General features: G+C 51.8%; 1 protein-coding gene across 2 annotated transcripts in view; it reads left to right on the forward strand.

Annotated features, from left to right (window-relative positions):
* The window catches only part of PNPLA7 (patatin like phospholipase domain containing 7), a 142848-nt gene extending 124435 nt beyond the window's left edge, over positions 1-18413 (forward strand). For both annotated transcript variants that reach the window (XM_027687457.1, XM_027687458.1), the window contains exons 31-36: positions 1982-2130; positions 3582-3734; positions 6246-6353; positions 11712-11796; positions 16493-16596; positions 17625-18413. In XM_027687457.1, the coding sequence (XP_027543258.1) occupies positions 1982-2130; positions 3582-3734; positions 6246-6353; positions 11712-11796; positions 16493-16596; positions 17625-17705 (680 nt within the window). In that variant the 3' untranslated portion in view covers positions 17706-18413. The remainder of the gene's footprint in view (positions 1-1981; positions 2131-3581; positions 3735-6245; positions 6354-11711; positions 11797-16492; positions 16597-17624) is intronic.
* Positions 18414-18696: the final 283 nt, after the last annotated feature.

Raw genomic sequence — 18696 nt, forward strand, 5'->3', positions numbered from 1 at the left:
CAGAGGCTCCCAGACAAACCCAGGCTATATTTTTCCATCAGGGCTATATTTGCCTGAAAAACCAGGAGTGGAAATGGCACAAAGTAGATCCCCCAAATCAGCATCTGACATTCTGTTTGTGTCTGTGAGCAGAGGTGTGAACTGCAAACCAAAGCAACTTTTCCACCTCCACAGCTGGAGAGGGCAAAGAGCAAACACCCAGGTGACACTGGGGGGAAGGCACACAACAGACTGAACGAGCCCAGGAACATAAATCCGAGTTGCAGAACAGATCAGGTTTAAAGAAGTGTCTAAATAAAGCATCTAAATTGGCTCTTCAAAGCTGTAGTTTTCCTACGCAGAACTATTCTGGAAACTGCAACTATCTTGGACTCTGGGGGTGTGGAAGAAACATAAATTCGTTCTGTGAGGTTCATGTCCTTCTCTTCCCTCCCTCAGCACTTCCCTAAATCCTCGCCCGTATCCCATGACTACAACTAGTCTTTTGACTGACCTTGAAGTAGGAAGTGTTGCCTCATTTCTCTCCCACTTTGAAATGTGAACCTTTCTCTTGGATGCCACAGCCTTTCTCAGACTGGCATCCTCCCGGCCCCTCCTGGCTGGCAGGTCCCTGTGCTGCTCCTTCCCTCTGTCACCCTCTCTCTGAGGGCTGACCTGGCCCTGCTGTGTCCCCTCTGTAAGGCCACTGCCACTTGCTCTCTCTGCAGGTCCCCCAGGTCTTTTGTTCTCATGAGAATGAGGTAGAATTAGTGAGGGTTTAATGAGCTCTTTCCCATTATACCTTAATGTGGTGTAACTGGACTCGTGCTGTGTGTCCCACCTCCTGTCTCCTGCTCCCTCTCTGCAGTTTGGCTGCTGCTTCACATGGGTTCTGGTGACAGCAGGGCCACAATCCAGGCCAGAACACACCCTGTGAATGATTTCACCAGCAGCTCAGCAATGGGAACTCACCCTAAGGTCATGCAGGGGCCTGGTCAGGATGCTGGGATCGCTCCTATAAAAAGGAGCGGGTGGGTTGGGAATCTCCCTGAGGGGAAATGGTCTCAGCAGAGTTGCTGCAAGTCATAGAATCACAGAATATGTGGAGTTGGAAGGGACCCATTAGGATCATTGAGCCCAACTCCTGGCCCTACACACGTTTATATGGAAGCACAGAGTCATTTAGGTTGGAAAAACCCTCCAAGATCATGAGTCCAGCTGTTGCCCCAGCACTGCCAAGGCCACCACTAACCCTTGTCTCCAAGTGCCACATCCACAAGTCTTCTAAATCCCTCCAGGAATGGGGACTCCACCACTTCTATCTCAGGTTGTTCAGAGACACTCGTGGTAGGTGCAATATCAGGTTATGTACTCGAGCCATATACATATATATCTATATATATTTATATGAGAGCAGCAGCAGGGCTGGCAGCAGTGGCTCTGACACCTCTTCAGGTTATATATTTGTGCCATTTACATACATATATATATATACATAGATATCACAGAATGTGCTGAGTGGGAAGGGACCCACAAGGACCATCGAGTCCAGTTCCTGGCCCTGCACAGGCCCATCCCCAGGGGTCACACCCTGTGCCCCAGAGGATCATCCAAACCCTCCTGGAGCTCTGGCAGCCTTGGTGCTGTGCCCACTGCCCTGGGGAGCCTGGGCAGTGCCCAACCCCGCTCTGGGAGAAGAACCTTTTCCTGAGATCCAACCTGACCCTGCCCTGACACAGCTCCAGACCATTCCCTGGCTGCTGTCCCTGGTCCCCCCAGAGCAGAGCTCAGTCCCTGCCCCTCCTCTGCCCCTGCCCAGGAAGCTGGAACTGCCATGAGCTCTCCCCTCAGTCTCCTCTTCTCCAGCTGAACACCCCAAGTGCCCTCAGCAGCAGCAGTGGTGGCTCTGACACCCCTCAGGTTCTATACTGGAGCCATACCCAGCTCTATACCCATGTACCCGAGGGCACAGCCCCGTGTCTGACACCCCCTGTGCCCCCAGCCGACGTCGCCAGGTCCATGGGGGCCAAGGTGGTGATCGCCATCGACGTGGGCAGCCGCGACGAGACCGACCTGACCAACTACGGCGACTGCCTGTCCGGGTGGTGGCTGCTCTGGAAGAGGTGGAACCCCCTGGCTGAGAAAGTCAAGGTACTGTGGAAGCTTCCCCTTGTTCCCTCAGGGTGACAGAGCATCGTCTCTTTGGGCTCGGGCTCTCCTTCGTGGGTGAAGAGAGCTGGGCAGTGACACCCAAGGGAAGGCAGTGGTGTGGGAAGGGGTAGAGCCCCAGACTGGGAAGGGGCTGGGAGAATTGTCAGAGCAAAGAGGTGCATTAGTTATGATAAAATCAGAATTTATTAATTTTATCGATAGAAGTAGTAAATTTGTCCAGTTCAGTGTTTCTATCCTGTGTGTCTCTGAACTGCTTATTTTAGCAGTAGGCAGTAATTAAGTACAACTGATAAATGTGGGGCTGCAGAGCGTGATTTTATCATTATTATGTATCTCTTGTTGCATGTGGTTAGGCCAACTCTGTGCCTTATTCTGCATTTCCTAAATTACCTGGCTCAGCAGATTGCCCCAAGTGAATACTGTCTTCTCTTCTTCCCTCCCAACTGCATTCCCCAGTGGGAACTAGAACTAAAGTACTTGCTTGTGCTTTCCAAAGTTGGAGAAAACACTGCAAACTGTGGGTACTGCTCTGCAACCTGAAGTTTTCCTCTGTGATAACTCACTTCCCTGAGGAGGTTTGGTCTCCCTGTGGGAGCTGGTGTGGGTGTGCAGTGCCCTGGGCCTTGGCAGAGGTGACTCTGCTGCTCCCAGTGTGTAATGGGAGTGTTGGTGGTGGAAAATGGAAGGTCCTGACCCTTCTCAGTAGAACCCAGTGAAACATTCCAGCTGCCCAAATGGCAGTAGGCACCCAGGGAAATATGGGATTCCTTCTGAACACCAGAAAACACTTCTTACTGGTAGTGGTGAAACACTGGCCAACCAGAGAAACTGGGGAGTGTCCATCTGTGGGGATAGTCAAAACTCAGCTGGACCTGGTTTTGGACACCCTGCCCCAGCTGCTCCTGCCTGAGCAGGAGGGTTGGACTGGATCATCCTCTTCACCTCAGCCATTCTGCAGAACCTCTGCCCTGGCACTGGAGGGGTCAGAGAATCATGGAATCACAGAATGGTTTGGGCTGGAAGGGACCTTAAAGATCATCTTGTTCCACCCCCTGCCATGGGCAGGGACACCTTCCACCAGACCAGGCTGATCCAACCTGGCCTTGGACACTTCCAGGGCTGGGGCATCACTGATTTCTTTCTTGAAGCATCACTGTGCCCCTCTCACCCCAGCACAGATCTCCCTCCCGAGCTACCCCTATACCCTGGAATGAAAGACTCAGTTCAACCTTGAACTGCAGCGATGTGTCTGAAGGCAATTCCCTGCGTGCTGTTGATAATGGAGACTCACTGTCTGCCTGCCCACACTGCCCGGGGAACAGACGGAGGTGCTGATGTGTGAAGGCCTCGCTGTGATAACCCGCTCCTTCTCCACTGGGAGCACAGACCATATTCCTCAGTTCCTCATGATTGGTGTGTCTGGTGTGCAGGTGCTGAACATGGCCGAGATCCAGACGCGCCTGGCGTATGTGTGCTGCGTGAGGCAGCTGGAGATGGTGAAGAACAGCGACTACTGCGAGTACATCCGGCCCCCCATCGACCGCTACGGCACCCTGGACTTCGGCAAGTTCGACGAGATCTGCGTGAGTGCCCCCCTGCCCCTGCTCCACACGGTCCTGCCGCCTCCTGCTGCTAATTACTGCCAGGGCTGGGGGAGAGGAGTTGGCACAGAGTGAATAATTGACACAACATAACGCCGTGGAATGATATCCCGGCCGGGAGATTGGATTAGCGGCACAAATTGAGTTTGCCATCTCGATTATGTAATGACCTGTGAAGGGATCAGTTGCCTCGCTCTGTCTCGTGGCAATTCCTGTTCAGCTGCTCTTGGGTGTCTGAGCTTGGGGTTTTCTGAGCTGCTCTGGGCTCTTGGGGTTTGTCTCCCCTTGTTGTTGCGTGAAGGATTTGCAGAAGCGTCTTGGGGAGGCCGTGAATCCCAGAAATGGGGGGAAGTGTGAAAATACCTGGCTCTGTTAAATGTTTCAACACTTCTGCTAATAAAACATCATCCACAATTCCTCTGCACCCGACAGAGGGTTGGGAGAATGCACCAATGTCAGTGGTTGTTGTAAAAAAGGTGCCACCAGGTTGTGCAGTGCTGGGATGGGGTTGTGTTTGTTTGAGTGTCAGAACCCAGCGTGGGCAGAGCTGACTCCAGGTGTGCAGAGAATTGTCTTGGTGACAGAATCCAACAATCCCAACAGAAATGTCCCTGCCCAGGTGGAAGCAGCGATTCTGGCTCCATGTGGAAGGGATTTTACTGTCTCTTCCCATTCTTTGCCTGCTTTAACCATGCAGGGATCTCCCACCTCCAGGCGTATCTGCAGAGCTTTGCTCTTCTCCTGGGCTGGAAACCCACCACTTCTTCTTTAAGTCAATCTCCTTTATAGCTTAGTGAGAAGCTGGGAGGCTCCTTAGGCTGCAGATTGATTTGTCTGGCTTATAAACACTGATCAAACCCAGGAACACAGTTTAGCCCTGCAGACTCACATTTGGGAGAGTCCTTAGGACACACAGCAGCTGTTCCAAACCACCAGCTGATTTCCCCACTACAAATATTTTCTCTAGGCTATTTGATGTCTCTTGGCTCCTGGGCAAACACTGCTGGCTGCCAATGGCTCTAAGACTTTGCTGATAAATAATGTTCTTTACTCTGGAGTGCCCTGGCTGATCTGAGAACCCTGACAGACAGGTCTGGTAGTTCATCACAGTAGCACATCATGAGCTGTCACATCCCTGTTCAGTCTAATGTGGTGGTGTTAAAGAGATGTAAAGACACCAGGCAAATGTAGTCAGTGGAATAAAACTTGAAAAAGTGCAGTAACTCAAATATGTCACTGCCTGTGAGCCAGTTCTTGGCACAAGACACTGCAGGGATGGAGGGGCAGCACCCTCCTGGCTTCTGGAGCTAAATAACTTCTGTCCACAAGGGAACTTTAAACTGTGCTGACCTTAAAGGAAGGGGCAATCCAGGCATTCCTTTATCCTTATGGGCTGGGAAGTAGGGGGAGTTTTAATTTCAGCCTTGTGCCTGGATTTTACAGAAAACAGAAATGAGCACCATGGTTTAGTTCCAGGGAACTAAATCTGCTTGTCAAACCTCTCACCTGTGTCAGCCCCAAGCTCAGCTTCTCGTGGTTATTTTGGATCAGGCTGACCCAGAGCTGTCAGGTCCTTTTTCTCCTGAGTAATCACACCCACTCTGGGCTGGGAAGCTGGGATGGATTACAGGAGGTGAATTCCACCCTGAGTGCCACTCATGCTTTGAACCCTCATCCAAAAACCAGAGGAGAGGCAACACCAGCTCAGCCAGGGCTGCTTCCCACACTCAGAGCTGCCACACCAGGGTTAGTGCTGCTGCCAGGAGTTGGGATCCAGGGCTCCCAAAAGCTGTTGCTCTGTCCTTTCCATTTGATTTTTCAACACCATTTCTGCTGCTTTTTGAGAAAAAGAGTAAAACTTGCAGTATTGGGTCTATTTCTTCCAGTTGTTTCCCTGCTAGTGGCAGTGCCATGTTATTGTTCCAAGCACAAATTACTTTATACTTTTACACGAGAGGAACGTGGAGTGTGTGGGTTTGGTGGTGTCCACCTGCCATCCTTTCTGCTCCAGCACGTTCAGTGCTGTCTGCCTTAACTTATTTCAAGAGATTTTAGAACCAGGGCTCTATGGGAGCTTTTCTATGCAGAGAAATTTTTTTTTTCCTTGGCTCTTCTTGAGCCAAAAGGAGAGAAGATACATGTATATGGGTTGTTACCTTCTTCCAAAGAAAGAGCCAGGACTGGAAGGGCATATTCAGTATGCCAAGCTCCTCTTTCTGTGGCATTATTCAGTGCTGTCAAAATAGTGCATAAGGTGGCACTTTTCACTGGATACTGAAGTTGGTGTTTGGACTTAAAATAGAACCTTGTTTCCTTCATTATTCCCCCAGTTTTGGGCTGGAGAGTTTATGTAGCTGAGGCTGGAAGGCAGCAGAAGTCATCCTGGCTTTGGGCTAGAGCTCTGGATTCCCTACTATTTGCACATGATAACATATAATGGGGTTTTATAAGTTATTAATTACTTTTTCTCTCTTGACTCTTTCTTTGTTCCAGGAAGTGGGATATCAGCACGGGAAAACCGTATTTAATGTCTGGTGCAGGAGTGGAGTCCTTGACAAGATGCTAAAGGACAGGCAAGAGATCTGCAAGTCCAAAACTGATGTAAGTGCTCAGTGAAAGGCACTGTTCTGCAAGAGCTGCTCGACTGTTCTTCACTGTTCCTGCAAGGAACTGCTCAGGGCTGGGAGAGGGAATGGTGACTGCCCTGAGTCCTCTCTGTGAGCTCACAGCTATTAGTGAAAGCTGTATTTTGGGCAAGCAGGGGTGGGATCAGTTCTTCAGAAATGTCTTTCCTTGAACCACACCCTGGCTGAACAAGGTCCTGCACTTCTCTGACCATCAGTGTGGCCAAGGTGTGTTCTGCCAGAGCCTGAGCCCTGACACTGCCTGTCCATCCCTGATTCCTGAACTGTGCCCATGCAGAGACCCATCCATGTCCTCAGGTGGGGGCTGTGAAAGCCCCAGAGGTGCTGCAGTGCTCTGGAGAGCAGCTCTCCTGTTGCTGTTTTGTTCTAGCAGGTCCTTGATACCGTGTTTGTAACCTGGAATTGGTCGCACATGTCCTTGAAGGGCATCCTCAGTGATCCTCGTGGGTCCCTTCCCACTCAGGGTATTCCATGGTTCTATGGGGGAAGGCAGGATTTCACCAGGAACCTGCATTTTCCAAGGCACAAAACTGAGGTTTCTGTGTTTCAATGCCCACCATTCCCTTCTCCTTCCCCCCTCAGCAGCCGTGAGGGCACCAAGGGCTGCTGGCTGAGCTGCTCCTGGAGCAGAGGCTGTGCCTGTGCCCTGCAGCTCCCAGGAGATGGTCTGTGGGTTCAGGTGAGGCTCACACTGGTACCCATGTGCATCTGGACTCCCTCCCTGAGCAACAGTGGGCAGCCACAAGTAACCTTTTGAGAGTTATTTTTCATTTATTCTTGTGCCACAAGCTTCAGGTGGTACCTGGATATTGTTCTTATTACTGGAAACTTGTGTGCCAGGGATGTGTCTCTCTCCCAGAGGATGTGAATCAGGATGGCTGGCACTGATCTCAGTCACTGCTGGCTTTCAGGATGTGACTCAAATGATTCTCAGGTGCTTTCAGAAAACTTGATTTAAACCCTCGCTGGAGATGTGTTTTTAGCCAAGAGTTAAAATCCCTGCAGGGATGCAGCTTTCTTGATTTGTTGCTTTTCTTCCTCACTCCTCTGCTCCAAAGGCATTTTGTGGAGCCCTCACTGAGGCTCCAGGAGGCCTGTGGAGCTGTGGAGGTCTGGGGTGTCACACACCTTGTCCTGCCCAGTCCGACTCTTCCAAGCAGTTACTGTAAATTCCTGGTGATGGTAAATCCACAGGCTGTGTGGTGTTGCTGTGTGGTTATCGATGTCTGCTCACAAGTAGATAAAAATCTCTTGGTTTAATGCTTAAGGGCTGAGCTCAGCCTCTGGAGTTGGTTCATAGCAACCTGACTGGGCTGGGGAAGTTCCAGTTCCTTTTAAGAAAGTTATCACTTTTTTTAGGAATTGGGTAGTATATTATAATACATGGGCTCACTATCCTTCCCCTCCTTTGAATCCCTCTGATTTGAAACCCAAATGCTACAAAGACTTCATGTTTTACCCAGTAATTCTTCTTTATTGTCTTTTAGAGAGAGAGAGGGAAGTGAGCAGTAATATTTTAAGTGATGGCCCAAATGAATCATAACCGTAGGGAGCCTCTCTGAGAAAAGTCAGTTGAGGTGAACAGTGACAGGGAGGATTTGCAGCTCTCCAGAGGTGGGTGGTAGAGCACTTTGGCTCGGAGGGAGGTGGTGAGAGGAAGGGCAGGGGTGGACATGGGCCCAGAGCTGGGGGGGGCTGACGCCCACAGTGGTGCCCTCAGAGCCCCTGTGCCAGCAGAGGGGAGAGCTGTGAGTCACTGAGGGAATGGAGATGGAAATGCTGGGAGGAGATGAAAGGTGCCCTCAGCTCTGGTTGTGTGAGGGGACCTGCACTGGTGACTTCCCAGCATCAGGTGAATCCTGCCCCAGCTGCTGGCAGGGTGAGCAGCTCTGGGAGGAGCACTCGGGACTGAGTTTGGGGAATGGATCCGGTGATCCATGGAGCCCCAAAACTCCTCAGCTTGTGATTTCTTGCTGGGAAGGTGAATACCATTCCCAAACCAGGACAGAAATAACCTGGGTGAGGAGGTGCATTCATGTGAGCTGCAGAAGATGGGCCCCCAGTCTGCCTCTGACACCTCATGATCAGATGGGATGAGCTGGTGTTGGGTTTGTGTGTTAATTAAGAAGTCAAGGCAGGGAAAATTATGTGTGTCTCAGAAATGGCTGTGTCCTACTTCAGCCTCACTTTTATCACCAATTAGCAACAAGCTCAAACACATTCATTTCTGTAACAAACGCTTCTTGAAAAGAAGACTGCTTTTAAAATTGCCCTTTAGATGGGATACAGTAATTGAGGGGAATATTTCAGCTGAATCGTGGTGTCAGAGCTGTGCAGGCAGCAGCAGGTTGAACATTTAGCACATCTACCCTGGGTTTTGTGGCACTTCACTACCCTGGAGATCAGATATGTCACGTCCTTGGTGCAGACACAGCCTGTCACTGCACTTGATAATGAGGCAGCAAGTGCTGAGAAGCCACGAGTATGGAAATAACAGGGCTGGGAGAGTGACTCACCAACCCCCTGGGTTATGGGGCAGGAGCTGGGACTCCAGTCCAGGCTGTGCTCCAGGGACCTGAGGGATCATCTGCTTGTCCTCCGAAGTCCAGTAAAAACCAAGATTTTTTTTTCATCTGACTTTTGTTTCCGTAGATTTATTTCTACAAAGTGACAAGTATTGCAGCTCCCACTGGGGTGTTTGTCTTGCTTTTCTTAGTCCATTAGAGTCACTTAAGTCCTTTAGCTCTGTTATCTTCCAGGGATAACAGCTGATATTTTTAACTTGCCTTTGATTAGTGAAGGTTTTGATGCTTTATGTGTTTTAGCTCTTCATCTATTTCTGGAGCGTTCAACATCTGAGAGCCAAGTGCCATTTCTTGTCGTCTTGTTTCCGTGTCGTGAGCATCGAATTTTTAGTTAAAAATCCAGATATTTAATCATTTAGATACTTCTCCTTTGCTTTGATAATTCAACCCCTGTTTATCTTGTCTCCAAAATGCAAATACTGAAGACATAAACAACAGGAACCTTATATAAACCTCACTTTGAGCAGCCCTTACTCTTCCCCAGCACAGAATATTGCAGTGCCGTTAATTGGATCTCCTTGGGGAAGTTTTGTCTACTGAGGTGTTATTCATAGTCAAAGCTAAATATAATCCAGCGGACTACAATAGTAACTGTCTTTCTCCTCTAATTTATTTCCTAAAGATTGTGCCAAAGAGCATACTTTCCTCCTTGGAAAAAAAGAAATATCAGAAAAGTTTGAGAGTAGAGTAGATTTCAGGTGGATCTGAGACACTTCTTTGCTTTGTGCTATCTGATGGGAGGGTGCTTTTGTCCTTAAAAGTAGCGAGAGGAAACACTTAAACATTACATTGCTGTTTGTAAAGCATCAGACGAGTGTGGGAAGACACCTGGTTCCCACAAGTGGTTTTCCAGTCCTAGTGCTGAGGCTTTGGGTGCAGCTGCCTCCCCAAGTGTCCTCTAACAGGCTGACCTTGGGACCATCTGCGGGTCAGTGACAGGGACAGATGCTCCCGTGGGTTTGGTCACACTTCATTCCTGTCAGTCCTCACCTCAGGGGCTGGTGGTGCTTTTCCTCAGGCACCTTTTGGTGATGTTCCTACAGGATTTTGTTCAGCTGTTCATAAAGTGCCCTGGACTTTTATCCCATCCAGAGCCAGTCCCTGTCAGCTCCCTGTTCCCAGGGACACGCTGCCCAAGTGCTCTGTGCAACCCCCTTGTCCCCTTGGGTCTGAGAGTCCAGGGATGGCCTCAGACATCGCTGGGTCTGTGTGGTGGCCCGAGGGTGCCCCTGTCCCTCACTTACAGAATCATTCAGTCATATGGCACAGACTGAAGATGTAGGAGCTTTCCTCCCCTGTCCTGGGAAAGAGCCTTCTGCAAATGCTTCCCTGGGACATTCAGGTTGGATGTTCACAATGAGCCTGGGCTGACTCACCTCCCTGGCGGTTCCTTTCCGGTCACACTGAGCTCCCACCCTCTCTGTGTTTGGCAGTGTGTGTCCTGAGCTGCTGCTGTTCCACTTCATGCAGGTACCTTTTCATTCCCTGTGGGCTTTTCTCTGCCCACCGTTGCCCACCAGCTGTTTGTCCTGGATCCACACAGTGCTGGAGCTGCTCTAAATTACATCAAAAGTCAGTCACAGATGAAAGGTCAACTGAGAGAGCTCTGCTGCAGCAGTAATGGGCTGCTGCTGTGACCCCACAGGGGTTGTATGATTCATAGGATTCGTGCTCTTGCCAGAAGAGCAAAGAATTGTTCATAAAACCCTGTGTTAGAAAACTGCCCTTCCTGGAAGCACGTGGGCAGCTCTGGGTGTTTGGAAGGATGACAGCCACAGCAATTCCCAGTGTCAGTAACGTTCCCTCTGCCAGCTCTTCCCCATCCCTTTCCTCTGGGGTGGGGCCTGATGTTGTACTCATTAAAATCACTGGGTTTAAAGAAAGGGGAGAGGTGTTCAGGTGTCCACTGGTGACCTTGTGCCTGGTCCCGAGGAGCAGGTGGGGCCACTCATGTCATACAGGAAAAACAAAACAGTTCTTAAATTCCAAAGTTCCTCTCAGAGGAGAGACTGGAGCAGGGACTTCTCAAAATAGAGAACACTCTGCCCACTGCTTGGGTGAGACAGAGTGAAAACAGAAAGGGTTTATTGGAAAGAGGAATTACAGTGGGAAATGTGTCTCTCTGCAGGTACCTCAGGCTCTTGCTGCAGCACCTCCAGCTCTGTGGCTTATGGGGTCCCCATGGGGGTCCTGGTGACCCCAGTGCCCAGCTGTCCCTGCAGCCTTCGTGGCACCACTCCAGCTGAGGGCTGGACCAGGTCTGTGTCCCACCTGGGCACTGGGGCTCCTTCTCCCAAGGGAAAGCAAAACCTCCCTGGGGGATGAACTTGGCCCAGACAGTCCTTATAAAGTGACAGTGATGGAGGACAAACAAGTGACGTGAACATCATCTGTCCCGGGCCCAGACCCTCTGGTTCTTGTCTCTGGGGTCTTTTCTACAGTTTGCTAAATATTTAATGAGGCTTCTTTGTTGCATGGGTGGAATAGGAGCCATTAGAGCGTGTCCCACCATTGGCACTTGGGAATCCCATCTCCGCCACCAGCCCTGCATCAGGAGAGCTGTTCTGAGGATTTCTCACTGATGAGTAATGGTTTTTGAGGGGGCAGATGTGGAGAATTTATGTGTCTGGAGCTTTGTCTGTTCAATATCATTTTTATACAGTCTTGACTTGTTTGGATTTTGCTGTGTGTCTTTGTTAACATGCCCAAAACTTCCCCCTGTGTTTCAGAACGTGACCTGTCCCACCACCTCCTTCACGGACCTGGCGGAGATCGTGTCCCGGATCGAGCCCGTGAAGGCCCCTGTGGCAGACGGTGAGTGGGGGGATCTGCTGGTGCTGTGGAAGTGTTGGGAAGGGCAGGGAGGAGGGATGGGTGGCTGCTGACTCCTCCTGTGCCTCCTGACTGCTTTCACCTCCCCGTGCTCTGAGCTGGGACAGCTCAGGGCTGGCTGCCAGTGCCAGTGTCTGCTGGGCACTGCTGGCCACGGTGGGCTGGCCCTGCTGGGCACTGCTGGCCATGATGGGCTGGCCCTGCTGGGCACTGCTGGCCATGGTGGGCTGGCCCTGCTTCCCTCAGAGCCCCTCCTGCAGCTGTGCCCAGGCCAGACCCTCCGTGTCCCCCTCCCACTGCCTCCACCAGGAGAGGCCGGCCGTGGGATGTCCTTCCATGGGAAGACATCAGCTGTCAGCCTGTTACTGGTGTGCTCCAGCCTGGTTTCCCAGTGGGAGTAATCCCTGCTCAGGTCTCATCTGAGTGAAATAACGTGTAGCAACTCATGCAGAGACAGGTTTATGTCCCCCTTGGGCTGGGCCTGTCCTTGCTGTGGCTTCGCCCTTCGGTCTGTGCCCTCTGGAGGCAGGAGGAGGCTGAGTTAAAGCTCTGCCTGAGTTAAAGCTCTGCCTGAGTTAAAGCTCTGCCTGAGTTAAAGCTCTCCCTGAAGGATGTTTTCCCTGCTGTCGTGAGTAGGATCAGGAGTGACTCACTGGCTCCATTGCTTTTTGTGTGCTCCTGTTCTGGGAGCACCAGTGAACTAATGAGGAGCAGGTAACAGCTCCTGCACCCTGTGACAGCCCTGCCCTGCAGAGCAGCTCCGTGTTTGTGCCATAACTGGAGCTCCTGTGACCAAAAGGAGCAGAGCTTTGCAGGCCTGAAACCCCTGAGTGTGTCACCAGGGCTGGAGCTCTTTCTGAACAGTCTCTTCCCCTCCTCCTGATTCTCGTTCCTGCAGAGGGAAAGCTAAAGTTAGCAGTGCTCCCATCTGTGACTGTTTGTAGAGATGTCCCTGTGGTAATTTGAAATGCTAATTACAATCATATGCCTTATGAAGAAAATATTAATCAAATGTGGTTGAAGCAGACATTGTGAATAAGAGTGAAGAGGTCATGGAACGTGGTTATTTAAGGCTCAGGCACTGAGACCTGCTAAGATTTAACCAGTGCACTGGGACAGATCCTCCTGCTTTAGATAGTTCCTGATTATTCCCCACATTAGGACATCCTGCTTTCTGCTGGGAGGGGCCATGGGCACGAGGGGAGCAAAGGGATGTGCCTCAGAAAGCAGATGGGCACATTTTGGGCTGAGGAGGGGCTGTGCAGGGGCTGCCAGGGACAGGGTGGGACGGGCAGGTGCCACATGTTCCTCTTGGATGCTGAAATCAGTTGGCTGTGGAGAGTCCAGAGGAGGGAGAGGGTGGCAGGAGAGTCATTCATGTGGGCACTGTGTCATGAAGGATCCTTTGTGCTCACGTTGTGAGTGACTCATGATTTTGGGTGGCAGAGGCTGCAGTGACATTCCCCTGAGCACACAGTGCCTCCAGGATGGCATTGCTTTGCTCAAGGGGTCCCTGGAGCCACGGGGGAAGCAGATGGAGGGTGACACCTCCCTGGCATGGCCTCGTGGCTGTCAGGTGGCTCCCTGTGTGTGCTGTGAGCCTTTGCTCTGCTCAGGGGGGTGGGGAAGGTGGTCTGACAGTTTGTGGCCCATGTGGGTGAGGGGACGGGGGGCTGTGAAACTGCACTGTCAGAGCAGGGGAAGGCTTTGTTCTCCTTGGAAATCCCTTCCTGAGGGCAATCTCAGACCACAGGCTCTGCCTGTTCTGACAGCACACTGCAAGTGTCAGGCTGGGTGGAGGAATTATGTCAATAATTTGTTCTAAAGAAATCAAAGAGAAAGGCTCATGTTCTGATGGACAGGGAAGGGTCAGCACAGAGGGTGAGAGGCCTGGAGGGGCAGGAGCTGTGTTATCTTTGGGGGGAAAGGGCAGTGGAGTTTCTTCTCCACTCTTGAACAAACTGAGAGCAATAACTAAAACCATCTAAAAATTAAAAAAGGGGAGCCTGTCCCTCAGGCAGGGCTGAGCAGAGTGACCCAAGTACCTGACAGCCAGGGCACAGCTGTCTGTAGCACACCAGAAGCTCCTTTCACAGCTGAGCCACTGCAGTGTTTGTGCCCCTGTTCCTGTTCTCCATCCACACGCTCCCCCAGCTGGGATCATCCCTCTGCTCAGCTCTAACTGTGTTTCTCACAGCCCTGGCTGTGGCCAGGGGAGCACAGGTGCCATCCCCAAGGGTGGCTCTGTCACATCCCTGGTCACACTCCCCCCTGGGAGGGGTTGCTGAGGCCCAGGGTTGGCTGAAGGACATCAAGCACTTGTAGCAACGGGCATTTGGGGAAAAGGATTTATGAAAGAGAAGTGTTAATGGTGGTGTCAAGTGCCTGGGTTTGCAGCTGAAGCAGGAGACATCCCAAAACCTCTGCAGGGACACAGTTATCAGGCACTAGTGCCCCTGAGGCTGTGCTGAGCTCCCAGGTTCCTGATTTACATCCAGGGTTTACAGAGCCCCTGCAGCCACACAGCCCCATTTGCCTTCAGGTTGGAGGTTGCCTGCAGAAATTAGGCCCATATAAAAGAAATGCCACCAGCTACAGAAGCACAAAGCACCTCTCTGGGTGTGGAAATGTGCCCTTCCTGCAGGGAATATGCTCCCCCTGCTCAGGGCAGGCTCAGGTACCTTTCCATGGTGGAACCTCCTCTTGGCTGGCTTGATTTTAAGTTGTTTGGGTGTTGGTGAGTTGAGCAGAGCAGCAAGGCCTCAGTCCTGCTTGATGCTTCTGGGAGGTTTGTAGTGCCCAGGAGTGGTCACTGTGAGCCTCAGCCTCAAGCAGGGCCATGGAAGGTGATGTCTGGGCACAGCAGGGCCACCTCCTGTGCTCCTTTCCCCCCTCCAGTACCCAGAGCTGCTTTGTGAAGGATGTGAGAAGGGACACCCCTCTCTTGGATTTCGTATCTGTAGAAAGACCTGTTCAATGCTGAGTAGTGCTGGGGAAATCAAGGAGTCTGGGTTTGATGGCAGTTGGATTTATCAGAGGCGTAAACTCCAAACTGTTGTGTCTGTTGCTGTTCACACCAGTTTCTCTGGGATGTTTTATCAAAGATTATCATTAGTGGTTTTCATAGAAACTAACAATGATTCTCTGATCCACAGTAAAAAAAGCATTAAAAATAAAATACAAAAGACCAAATGCCTTTAATCCCAATGTTCTAGCAGTTGGTTGTAGTTACCATGTTGGGAGAAAAGGCTGTGGAACAGACTGTGCTGTTGTCTTCAGCGTGGAGCAGATGCTATTGACAGCTCCCTGGAGAAATACTTAATCAAGGATCCAGTTTAAACATGAGCCACTTTCCTCACCAGTGGGCTGAATCCCAGGTATTGCTTCAGCAGCTCAGAGCACACTGGAATTAACTCAGGAAAGGGGTGGAAGCACGGGTGTCACACAGTGATTTCAGTGCTAACATTAAAATGTCATTTCCATGCCTTGACTTGCATTCTGAAGAACTGGGGGCCAGAGGAGGAAGGTGCTGCCCACATGTCTCCTGGTGTCAGCTGTGGTGGGACAGGCTCTGCAGGGGCTGCTGGTGTGTTGGGGGTGAACTTGGAGCCACTGATGGGCCCCAGCCCAGCGCGTTCACTGAGTGTTGAGTTGCTGTGGGGAGTCAGCCCTGCCAGCAGGGAGAGTCACAGAACCACAGCCTGGTTTGGGTTGGGAGGGACCTTAAAGCTCATCTCACTCCCTGCCAGGGGCAGGGACACCTTCCACTAGCCCAGGTTGCTTCAACCTGGCCTTGGACACTTCCAGGGATGGGGCAGCCACAGCTTCTCTGGGCAACCTGTGCCAGGGCCTCACCACCCCCACAGGGGAGAATTTCTTCCCAATATCCCATCTAACCCTGCCCTCCTTCATCTTAAGGCCATTCTCCCTTGTCCTGTTACTCCATGCCCTTGTTGGGTGCTGCTCCTACTGCCTGTTTTACAGACCCTCCTGGTGATCTCCAGGTGCTGGGAGAGGCATTGGCTCTGCCCTGATGTGTCTCCTTCCTTGGAAGTGGCTTGGTGCCCTGTCCTGCTGCTGTGCACAGCTCCTGAGCTTCCCTAAGTTATGTTAATCTGCTGGAGGAAGGGAGTGTAAATGTTACTGTCCCCTGTGGGATTGTGAAGTTGTGACTGTGACAGACACGTAATTATTCTGCACCAGGAATTCTGCAGCACGTGATTATTCTGCTCCCCCTGTGCCTGGGACCCCTGCTTGCAGCCAGTGTGTGTCCAGGGGAGTTTAAACTGGCAGCTCAAAGGCTTCTGAAGGTGTCCCCAGGTCTGGTTGGGCTGAGGGGTGGGACAGCAGCTGAGCTGTGAGGGGCATTCATCAGGGAGCACCTCCCCACTGCCAGGGGTTGTGTCCCTCGGGCTGGGCAGCCAGTGCCCACCAGAATGACATGGACCAGGTGCTGCTCTTGCTGTGGGTCCCTTGGATTCTGGAGGGCTCTGGGACACCAATTCACACAGAGGACGTGGTTTATTTTTGTGGCTGGAGAGCTGAGCAGTCCCAGTTCACTGAGCTGCCAGTTTTCTGGCACTCACCTGCCCCAGTGCTCAGGGGAGGCAAGGGTTCCTCTCCCAGTCTTCTCTGCCTGCCAGTTAAACCCAGTTCTTTTTCTCTCCTCTCTCTTTAGATGAGTCAGACTACCAGACTGAGTACGAGGAAGAAATCCTGGACAACCAGAAGGACGATTATCTGGATTTCATAAGCAACCAGGCTGAAGAAGACTCTGACTCGGTACGAACTGTCCTGGAAACAGGGAGTGCCTGGTCATTGCTGAGCCCTGGGTGAACAGTGTGAGGGGGAGGTGTTGGGAAGGATGCTGAGAGAAGCACCTGGGAGGGACTGGCTGGCAGGACTGTGCAGAAATGAGTTTGCTTGTTGTTAGTACAGGCACTGAGTGGCACATGCTCACCCTGCTCGGGCCAGTGGTGCCACAGTGGTGCTGCCTGTGGCAAAAAAACCTGCCCACAGTTAAATCCTGGCCCTGCAGCTCCGTGGGTTTGCTCTTGAGGTGGGTCAGGGCTGGAGAGGCTGAGGGAGCTGCTTCCTGCAGCTGGGAGAGAGGAGCTGAAGGGAGGATCTGCCAGCTGTCTGGAGCTGCCTGAGGGTGGGTATGGAGAAGGTCGTGGAAGAAGAAGAGATGCCCAGCAAAAAGCCAAGAGGTGACAACCTGTGCTAAAGGAAACCCTCCCTGGCTTTGGGAAATCCTGCCCTGTACACACAGCTGAGACCCACCAAGGACTGTGCAGGAAGAAGGTGGAAAACCCATCCTTGTAGATACTTGAAAAGCAAATTGATGCCCTGAAGAACCAGCTCCAGCACCAGAGTGAGCCCTGCTTAGAGCAGACAGGTGGATTGTACCCTCCAGGGGTCCCTTCCAGCCACCGTGGTTTGATTCTGTGGGACAGCAGGTCCATCCCCAGGCAAACCTGCACTGTGAGAGCAGGTGTGACCCCCAGCCCCAGCAGCAGAGCTCAGCCAGGTCACAGCCCTGCTGCTCTGACTGTGGCCAGGGGGTTTGAAAGGTGAAGCTGCCTGTCCTGCTGGGCACAAACAGCTTCTCAGTGGCAGCACATGGATGGTTTGGGAAGGTGCCCATGCGAGGGTGTAAAAAGGCTCCAGTGTTCTGAGTGAGGAGCTGGAATGATGGTTTGGTTTGCTGGGCTGATCCGAGCTGGTGGAGGGGAAGAGGACGGATTTTATCCAGCTCAGAGAGGATGCTGAGGGGTTAATTTGTGCTTTCTTTCCCTCTTTTCCCTCAGGATGAAGACATGCAGCTGAGGAAGCGCAGGACTGTGCCCAGCACGGACGGCCAGGCGAGCAGCACGGGGGAGCCGGGATAGAGCGCGGGAGGCTCGGAGCTACCCCCCATCCTACCGACAGCAGCCGTATTTATTTATTTAATACTTCACAAAACCAAAACAACGCCTACATGAAACCAAGCAAGAGCTCAACCTTCCCGGGCTCAGCTGCCGGCACAAAGCAGGGCCTGTGCTGTGCCCGGATCCCTTTGGAGCTCCGGGGAGGGGCGGCTGCCCTGGGCATCTCCTTCCTATGGGTGCCAGGAGCAGGTTATTGATCCCTGAGGCTGGCAGGGGGCAGAGGGGCAGTTAAAGCTGCCTTGGTTTTTGCTGCTGTGTTTTAGTCGCTGTTTTTCCTGCGGAGGCCCCAGGAAGGCCGGGGTGTGTCCCCTCCGTGTGCTGAGAAGGCCCCGAGCAGCAGCAGCACTGCAGAAGGGAGGGGTTCGAAGGGAGGGGTTCGTGGGTCGAAGTGTTGCTTTCTTTTCATACGAATCAGGTAACTCTGTAATTAACTCCTCAGTGACTGCCAGCCACGTACTCGTGAGCAGTGCTCTGGCAGGAGCAAATCTGAATGTATTTTCACTTGAAATCTAAACCTAAGAAATGATTGTGAGGGGTGGCCACGGAGCTGCATCCTCGAGTCACCAGCAGAACATTTACTGACGAATCATGGAGCTGACACTTGCCGGGCAACTCTGGAATCACCACTTTATTTGCCCTGTGAAATAAAGTTATTTTGCTGGATTGAAATGTCTCTGTGGTTCTTTGTCTTGGGTCCTAAATGAGAAAGTTGTCAGCAAGTAAGAGCCCAACTTTTCTTTGCTGATATCAAAGAAACGTGCAGTTTTCAATCAGACTTGCAAAGAAACATGCATGGTTTCCAGTTCCTCACCCCAGCAGGAGTCACTCCAGGTATTGTCAAGCACTGGGAAGAAATCTCCAGTGCTCTGTCCCCAGGGCTGGAGCAGTTGGTGGGATTTGGACTCTGTTCAGACATCCCCTGGTGCTTGCTCTGCCTGTCTCACATCTGTCA

The sequence above is a fragment of the Neopelma chrysocephalum genome, unplaced genomic scaffold (genome assembly GCF_003984885.1).
Source record: "Neopelma chrysocephalum unplaced genomic scaffold, ASM398488v2 Primary Assembly neopelma1_74, whole genome shotgun sequence".
NCBI classification, from domain to species: Eukaryota; Metazoa; Chordata; class Aves; order Passeriformes; family Pipridae; genus Neopelma; species Neopelma chrysocephalum.